At 41.5% G+C, this 8,647-nt stretch overlaps 1 protein-coding gene and 4 non-coding genes across 5 annotated transcripts; 3 read left to right on the forward strand and 2 right to left on the reverse strand.

Moving 5' to 3' along the window:
- The first annotated feature begins 1,173 nt into the window (after positions 1-1,173).
- On the forward strand, positions 1,174-4,484 carry si:ch211-119e14.1. Its single transcript, XM_035424767.1, has 2 exons — positions 1,174-1,347; positions 3,114-4,484. Exon 2 carries the CDS (start codon positions 3,119-3,121, stop codon positions 4,022-4,024), a length of 906 nt encoding a protein of 301 aa, XP_035280658.1. The 5' UTR covers positions 1,174-1,347; positions 3,114-3,118; the 3' UTR covers positions 4,025-4,484.
- A 2,116-nt stretch (positions 4,485-6,600) lies between these two features.
- Positions 6,601-6,673, forward strand: trnak-cuu. Its single transcript has one exon. It is a non-coding gene; the product is annotated as a tRNA-Lys (tRNA).
- Positions 6,674-7,816: 1,143 nt separating this feature from the next.
- Positions 7,817-7,889, reverse strand: trnak-uuu. Its single transcript has one exon. It is a non-coding gene; the product is annotated as a tRNA-Lys (tRNA).
- A 142-nt stretch (positions 7,890-8,031) lies between these two features.
- On the reverse strand, positions 8,032-8,104 carry trnat-ugu. Its single transcript has one exon. It is a non-coding gene; the product is annotated as a tRNA-Thr (tRNA).
- Positions 8,105-8,465: 361 nt separating this feature from the next.
- On the forward strand, positions 8,466-8,537 carry trnaa-cgc. Its single transcript has one exon. It is a non-coding gene; the product is annotated as a tRNA-Ala (tRNA).
- Positions 8,538-8,647: the final 110 nt, after the last annotated feature.

Genomic DNA, 8,647 nt, shown 5'->3' on the forward strand with positions numbered 1-8,647 from the left:
GTCATTTAGGTGTCATTTAGACCAGGAAGTGCGCCATCTAGCCACAATGCCCCTGCCTGCCTAATTAAAACATGCCAGTAACAATTGGCACTTGCTTTAATCTTGTTGGGAAAGCTTGCTTGCTTTAACGGATCTAAGTTTCTTTCATTTTTTCCATTGTATTTGGTGCCAGCGGTTGATGTCCACTCTGTCTGTGTGTGCCAAGAAAACCCAGTACAACCAGATTGAAGGTCTTTGTTGCTGCCACCATAAATGGCACGGTGTTAGAATTTGAAGTCTCTCAAGGGAAGAATAACCTTCTTTGATACAGAGCAGGGATCTGTAACTCAAATATGATCCTGCACTTAAACTCTTAGTTTAAGTCATTGACTGACTATATGGACTGAGTGTATGGACACCTGGCTTCCGAGGCCTATATAGATTACTGATTGAAAGGAGATCTGTATTAGAGCAACTTAACAAAGAGCTGTCGATGAACCTGATTTTGAGTCATGGTGGCAACGAGGGCTGGGGTGTTCGCAATGTGTTCTTAGGGGCCTGATGAAAATTTTTTTAAAACGCTTGCTATTTATGGCATGCGTATGCTTGGTCGCTTGGTCGGAAAGGAAAAAAAGAAACAAACAGGAAGTGGTTAGAAACATGGCCCCCCTTTCTCTCAATTTCAACCAGCATTTGCTTTCAGGTGCTTCCGGTTCCAGTGCAACAGTGCAGCGATCTCTGCAGTCGTAGCAGCACCACCACAAGCACAATAGCGCCAGTTTGACGTGGAACATGCATATTATAACTGCAATTACCCTGCGGTCTCTGCTGTGTGCTGTGTGTGTGTTTGTCATTTACTGCAATAGAAAAGCACAACTGCAATGTATATTTCCATTCTACTCATTAAAAGAATTTAATACTCATATTTTAAATAACACACACGGTGCATTAAAAAGGAGGTTCCAATAAAGGTTTTATAACATATTGGCCCTATTTAATGCTGATCCATAGGTCTAATGTTCACTTAGTTTTATCTTTTACCTTTCTCTATACAATCGACTGTAAAATTTGTTTAATGCCTCCCAAACCTCCATCACCTTCTTTTTTATGGCAATGTCGAAAAAAAATAATGGCGTGGCTAGTAACCAATGATTTAATTGAAAGTCTGCTAGTCTTTCCGTCTCACATGCCACCCCCACTCTTCCTCCCTCCCTCGATCACACATCCTACTTTCACTCTCCAGCTTGATTCTTTCAGCTAATCGGATACCTGCAATTTCAGTTTTTAAAAAAAAAGACATTTTTATTTCTCTTTCACTGTAATTTTTTAACGCATTCCACAAGATTTATATTTTGAGGACGCGGGAAGGTGAGTGGGCTTTGTAATAAAATAATTTGTCATTTTTTAAATTTTAAGCGCCCTTGTTCTGACGCGAGGGCTGTTTGCCGCTTGCAAACCTTTTTTCTGCCACTCTCCTCTCATCTCTGACTGAATGTCATTTTCCCGAACTCCCTCCTCGACTGTCCGTCTGCGATTCTCTCACCAATATTCTCCTCCCATTTATCTTTTCCTCTTTCACCTTCTCCTCCCGCCACACCTCTTTTCCTGCAGCAAAACTGAACCAGCTCGCTTCACCTCCTCGTACCCTTCTTATGTATTAATAACAGGGTCAGTTTTTCACAATGTGAGGGGAAAAAATCCTTCAGTATTTTTCTTCTAAATGTTAATGTAAACTGTAAATGTGAACTTTTATGACTTGAGCGGAAGTCGTAAGGCTTCCTCTCAAGTAACAGTAGTGATTAAAAGAGTGTTTGCATTTAAGGTTCCCAGTGGAAATTAAAAGACACAGGCTTTCTGAGGAATTAGACCATGCACTTTCCAAAGCAGAGTTATGCGTTTTTCTATGCGTTTCTTTTTTTAGCTCTGTATAGTGTATAGTGAATTTATGGAAAGATCATTGGTTAGATCAGGGGTCCTCAATCTTATCCAGAAAGGGCCGGTGTGGGTGCAGGCTTTTGTTCCAACTGGGCAGTTACACACCTGATTCTACTAATCAAGGTGCTTAGCAGAGATTCCAAGGGGTTGATTAGTAGAATCAGGTGTGTTACTGCTCGGCTGGACCAAAAGCCTGCACCCACACCGGCCCTTTCTGGATAAGATTGAGGACCCCTGGGTTAGATCCAGTTCAGTTTAAGTTGATTTTTACTCAGTTTTGTATATCTGATACTCATATACATAATAGCAATGCTGCATAGTAGAACATATGGTTCATTGTCCAGAAAAGCTACACTGCGAGGGACATTCATTAAAAATGAATATTTTCACTGCGACATGTTTTTGTCCAGCAAGATACTTGTGTTATATCAAAAGATTTAAATATTTCTAATTTTTTTCTGCTGGGCCCCAACTGTTGAACATCCCCACTTTGGCTTTGTATGGAAAATACTGTATGCAGAAACTTCACTTGGCACTGGCCAACTGCTCATGTCTAAAGGAGGCCACGTTTCTCATATGTAAATGAAAGCTAGCAAGAGACTAAAAACTGCTTTCACCGCAGCTTTCCACTTCCTCTCACAAAAACATAAAGCCCATGCTAGTGCACAGCCACATCCTGCCTACGGGCGTGTGTTTGGTGACAATGGTGGATCTTTGATTTTAAAAATCGAAAATAATGAAGCAACCTTTTGGTCACTGAATTGAAGAGTGCACAAGAGAATATAAAAATGTACTATGGGCAGGAGGTGTAGTTCTTACGGCTGAAAAAAACAAAAAAATGATGCCCTCAACTCCTCTGCCTCAGCACACTATGCATGCATTTTACAGGCCAGTAACTACCAGTGCAACTCTCCCGTAATTCAGACTGGGAGACTGTTGGCACAGCACTTTTCAGATGGATGTACCGAGCAATTATCAGATCACACATTAACAGTCTGTTGTTAATTCAACTCCAACAGAGTACATGTGACTCCCATTAGGACCATTTGTACTCCCTGAGAGTTTATTTAAGTCTGAACTGTGCAGATCAGCTATTTGCATAAAGGAGAATAGTCTGTTTGCTCCCCTAGGGAGTGCCTCAGACGAGTGAAAAATATATATAAACTCATTTCTTCCTTATCTCTCTCTCACACATCTAGCCACAATGAAGTCATCCACAGCACAGTTACTGCAAGTCTCCCGTATGGTGGTACTGGGCCTTGTGACTCTTCAAATCGTTACCGGAAACTATATCATGGCTTCCGCAGCAGAAATGGAAGCTACTGATACTGGCACCGAAGTTGCTGCCTTGCTTCCTGCTGCTAGAGAGGGAATGTACTCGGCATCAAGGAAATCCGGCCATGAAACGGGCAGTGAAGAGAACACGCTCGTCCGAAGGAGACGCAATGCTAGTTTGAAGACCGAGCACAAACCAGAGGAGTATAGAAATCCAAATACCCCCATTGTTGTGTTCCTCGTCTTCCTTCTTATTTTTCTCATATTGGCCCTGGTGTACTTCTACAAGCGCCTTAACCGAGAAACGGACGGGCAGTACACCCTCACAAAGCTCGTCAACGAGGCCAGGGAGCATGCGCAGAATGCCGCAAGGCCCATCGAGAGCAGGCTGAGGGGACTGCTGAGGAGGCGCACGGACGAAGACGAAGACGAAGAGCGAGGCAGGGAGGAGGACGACGAGAAGGAGAGCAGGGAGAGGGTGAGCCTGAAGGATGCAGAAAACCTGTCGGAGGACGAGCAGCGAGAAGAAGCGGACTCTTCCGACGACTACTCCAGCATGGAGGGATTTCAGCCGCAGGAGGGAGAGCCTCTCCAGCGGGGGAGCGAGAAGGGAAAGAAAGGGAAAAGAGCCAGCCAGGAGAAGAAGGAGGAGAAAAAGACGGAGGTGGCAGAGGTGACGGATGAGAAGAAAGAGGAGAAGCAGGCGGAGGGAGAGGGTGGACAGGCGGGAGCAGGGTTGCTGGCGGACCTGAAAGAGATCTCTGGCAGCGCCATCTGGGCAGCGGAGGGTAAAAATGAGGGAGATAAAGACAGCGGTGACGTGACTGAGCTGTAAAGGGGCAGAGCATGGAGAGGGAGAGAGAGAGAGAGAGAGAGAGAGAGAGAGAGAGAAGAGGAATAGAACGAGAGTAAAGAAAGAGCTAAGAGCGATAGAAAGATAGAAAGGGAGATTCAAAATTAATGTGAGGTGGGTGAGGCTAAATGGAGGAAAGATCATTTAGAAAAGGGAGACAAGTAACACAGGGAAAAGGCCAAGTCTGGAAATGGCTAATAACAAATTGTGTAGGAGCGAAAAAGGAAAACATGGTGTATCTTGTGCTTAAATAGATTTTCACATATTTCTATATAGATAATTTGTACCTTATATGGTTCTTTTTATTTTTGTATGGTTCTTTTCTATAAAAAGTTATGTTTTGTATATTTTGTAGAAGATTTATATTGGTAATGACTAAAACTATTTCCTTTTCTACATAGTAAACTAGCTTTATAAATATTAAACATGTATGCCAAAATGACTTGCGTGTATGTTTTGTATCCATATATTAAATTAAGAGTCCACACATGAATAATAAGTAAATAATTACCTTCTATGATTACCAAGAATTCAATTATATATACACAGTATATGTTTGTGTGTGTGTGGGATTGGAGTATACATGTCAATCAATTATAGATTATATTATAATTTATTGACAAATTGCTAGTCTAGAATAAATTGAAAATAAGCCATAATATCACCACATTTTTTAGTTTTTTTGGTAACACGGTTGGGGATGCAGAGATCGCAAGTCCGATGCTCACCTGGATCGTAAGATGGATGGTACAAACTTTTTGTCCTTTGTTTTTATACTTGATTATTTTTATCCACAGTACAAACAGACCCACGTTGGACCATGAGGATCCGGTGGTTTGTCACAGAATGGGTGCAGTAGCCTCCTGTCTGTACAATCACACAAAACACGGAAGTTAATGTGATTTAATAGTATGTCACAATGGTTTCAGTTATTAAATATTCATATACAAATATATGATCCAAAAGATAAACAGCACTTAAACACAAAAACATGTAATCAAATCATGTGTGCTCCAACAAACCTGAGCAGACTTCCTCGTCAAAGGCTTGGTTTCTTGAACGTTGTCGCTGTAATCGGCATCTGGCGCCATTTGTCTAAAAGTTGCGTTGCCAAATTTGATTGGGAATAAACTGACGGACACGCGGAAGTCTGATTGGTAAGAACATAGATGTATATACATAGACGCCGCATTGGCCGCTTCGGCCCCTTGTTGCGATACGTCAAAGTGGCCCCCATATTGGTCCAGGCAAGACTGGCCTGAAAACAAATACAAGTAAACGGGGGAGCTGCGGTTTTTCTGGACAAAAAGCACTATAACGTTTACATTTCTCAACCGATTCCAATGAGTCGTTTTTATATTCAAGGGTTTATGATCTACGTGGAGTACAAAAAAAGTTTTATCTCCAGTTACTTAGAATCTCGATAGTTAGGCTATAATCGCTGCTAGACGCTCAAGAGAGAAGTGTGTATCAACGTTAGGTTTACATGAACTGAATTACTTACGTGGTGGGAAATAATTCATTGTCATAAGGAGTTAATTTTAACCTGGCAAGCTGGCTAGAAAGTAATAAATGCATTGCTAGCTAACTTGAGTAGGATTGTAAGCATCAAATAACCTTGATTGTAAGGCTAGCTTTGTTACCTACCTACCGATGTTTTCTTGCAAGTCGTGTTTTGATTTTGAACGAATTAAACTGAACATAACCACAATAATTTTACAATTTAACATAGCTAGAAAACAAATGGTTAGCCTGAAACTATTCGGGGCAATTTGGACATGTAATATGTTACGTATTAACCTCAGACCTACAGGGAATGTATTTTCTTCCTGGAGCCCACAAGCGCTACAATATTACAATAACCCTTACAGTTAATATTTGCAGTGCCCATTTCGCCCGGAACTTGCCGCAGAAGGTGGTAGATTGGTAAGTAATTAAACCTATCATTAGCTAGCGACAATTAAATAGCTTTCAGGCGTAGACATGTGGAATCAAAGACTTTCTTTATTCAGTAATGTCCGGAGTTTGAGACTGCAATTGACTCAAATGTTAGTGGATACAATAGCTCATTGTTACAACGTAATTACGCATTTAATGACTTAAACTTTTAAAATTTAACTAATTTTGGAATGTGGGACCAAATGTTATCTATTAAGCGTTCAATTAACACTGGACATTTGACTGTGTTCTTAAGAATCATATAATATCCCACTGTTCCTCAGCGTTGTTGCTGTCATTCGCATCTGGCGCGATGCGGTCATAAAAATTGCGTTGCCACATTTGATTTGCAAAAAATGGACGGATTTGTTGAGTCACAAATGGTAAGTGGTAAGAAATGGAGGTGCAGAGAACGGGAGATTTGATTGGTAAAAAATGGACGAGCATCAAGAGTCCTGATTGGTCAGAAATTAACTGCATTTATTTTAAGATTTGATTGGTACTAAGAAATGGACGGGGCAGGGCAGAGGACGAGGACTGCACGATAGATTTTCCTAAGGCATGTTTAATCGTTTAATGTTCATGTTTATCTTGTGTTAAATGACTATTGGGAGCTACCTGCCCGGCTAGCTCAGTCGGTAGAGCATGAGACTCTTAATCTCAGGGTCGTGGGTTCGAGCCCCACGTTGGGCGTATATGTTTTAAAAAAATATTTAAATCATACAAGTCCATGTCCTTATAGTGCTCACATGGAAGATTCGCTTCTGAAACGATACATAAAATAGTGACTCAGGTCAGAGTCATGAGATCTGTAAGATTATGCGCTTGGCAAGTTAAGTTATTAAGACAATTGTACACTGCAGTGAATCCGCTTACTTCCGACTATTCATAGCAACGACGAGTCGTGATCAGTCAATTCTTAGTTGGCATTCCGGACATGATTGGCCAGTTTTTGAGAGGGATTCGGAAACAAACTCATTTGCCAGGAATTCCCAAGCAGCAGCCATCCTTCACTTTACCACGAAGAACACTAGGTGGCAGCATAGCCAGCCCTATGCAATACAGCAGTACCTTCATCCAGAGGAGAGTGGCCTCCTACCAATCTGAAGCAGAACAACTGCATCTTTCAGGGTATATAGTGAGCACCAGCCTGTTTATGGCTCCATGGCTTTTGGAGCATATGGGGATTTGCCTTAAAAAACGACAGGCTCATGTGATACAGACTCATCAGTGTCCAGCTCCTGAGCCATGGCCACCAGTGATGATTACTGACAGCTCATGGATAGTACACACGCAATTCTCCTTCTCTGTTTTGCTGCATGCAGAGTTTCATTGGCACCATTCTCATTTGGATATACAGTAATTTTAAAAAGTTTTATAATTTTGCACATGCACATCTTGAGTGGATGCACTTACATAATCTTGTAAGTTTGAGAAGAGTGTCTTCTAAGTAAATGTGATGCTATTTGTATTTAGTTTCTTGGGTTGTCTTAGCAAGATTATAATACTAATGTTTGGTGAAAATTGAACTTGATCTGTTGAATAACTTATCAGATGCAGTGCAGCAGAAATTAGTGGGCATACATTCAGATTTTGTTGCTCGGTATGCAGTGCATTTTATCGGCTAGTGCAGGGGTGGTCAACCCTGGCCCTGGGGAGCCGCAGGGTCTGCTGGTTTTTGTTTTCACCTTATATATAACAACCACTCAGACCAAAGAAACCAGAAAAACCAGCAGACCCTGTGGTTCCCCGGGACCTGGGGTGACCATCCCTGCGCTAGTATCCTATACATTATATTATGTTTTATGCATCATACGCATAAAAATAAAAAACTAACGCCCGAACAGGGACTTGAACCCTGGACCCTCAGATTAAAAGTCTGATGCTCTACCGACTGAGCTATCCGGGCTCTGAAAGTTTTCTGGCATTTACTGGATAATTGAACGGAGTTACCGGTATTTCTTTTTTTTTTGGTGCGTAACGTGTTAGTAATTCGTTGTTCGTTCGTTCGTTCTTCACTGCCGCTTTGCTATAAGCACAAAAAAATACGTAGGCCCCAGCGAGATTTGAACTCGCGACCCCTGGTTTACAAGACCAGTGCTCTAACCCCTGAGCTATGGAGCCTTACTGACAGCCAGCTCTCGGGCTTTCTGTTGAAATAAAAGCCGAGGAGCAATGATGTACGATGAAGGTGAGCTTCGCCATTCAATTATTACAGTAACCTCGTAATATGCTATGTCCTTTGCCCTTAACCTGCAGCAACAATGCGTGTTCGTTGTGGTAATCCATCGCATAAATTAACATAATTAACTATTTTATCGATATATCACTTGCTTTGGTTTTTGAAATTAGATTGGATATGCAGTAACAGTTCCGTAATATATGCCGACTATTGTTATAACGCAACTATTGTTATAACAAATGGAAATTAAGATTATGGTAAGATCATGGTCATAACACTCTGTTATAGCGGCTTTTGACTGAAGGGGATGTAGCTCAGTGGTAGAGCGCATGCTTCGCATGTATGAGGCCCCGGGTTCAATCCCCGGCATCTCCACATTGTTTTGCAAGTTTTTATTTGTAATAGAGGCAGGTTTTTGTTGCAGTTCCCTCACTTTGCTTTGTTGATGGCTTAGCGAATATGATATAAAGCAAACATAAGCAGCA

This window comes from Anguilla anguilla, chromosome 7 (assembly GCF_013347855.1).
Source record: "Anguilla anguilla isolate fAngAng1 chromosome 7, fAngAng1.pri, whole genome shotgun sequence".
Classification (NCBI taxonomy): domain Eukaryota; kingdom Metazoa; phylum Chordata; class Actinopteri; order Anguilliformes; family Anguillidae; genus Anguilla; species Anguilla anguilla.

What these genes read in the sequence shown, in the direction of transcription:
- si:ch211-119e14.1 (XM_035424767.1), top strand. Translation starts at nt 3,119, where the DNA reads ATGAAGTCATCCACAGCACAGTTACTGCAAGTCTCCCGTATGGTGGTA.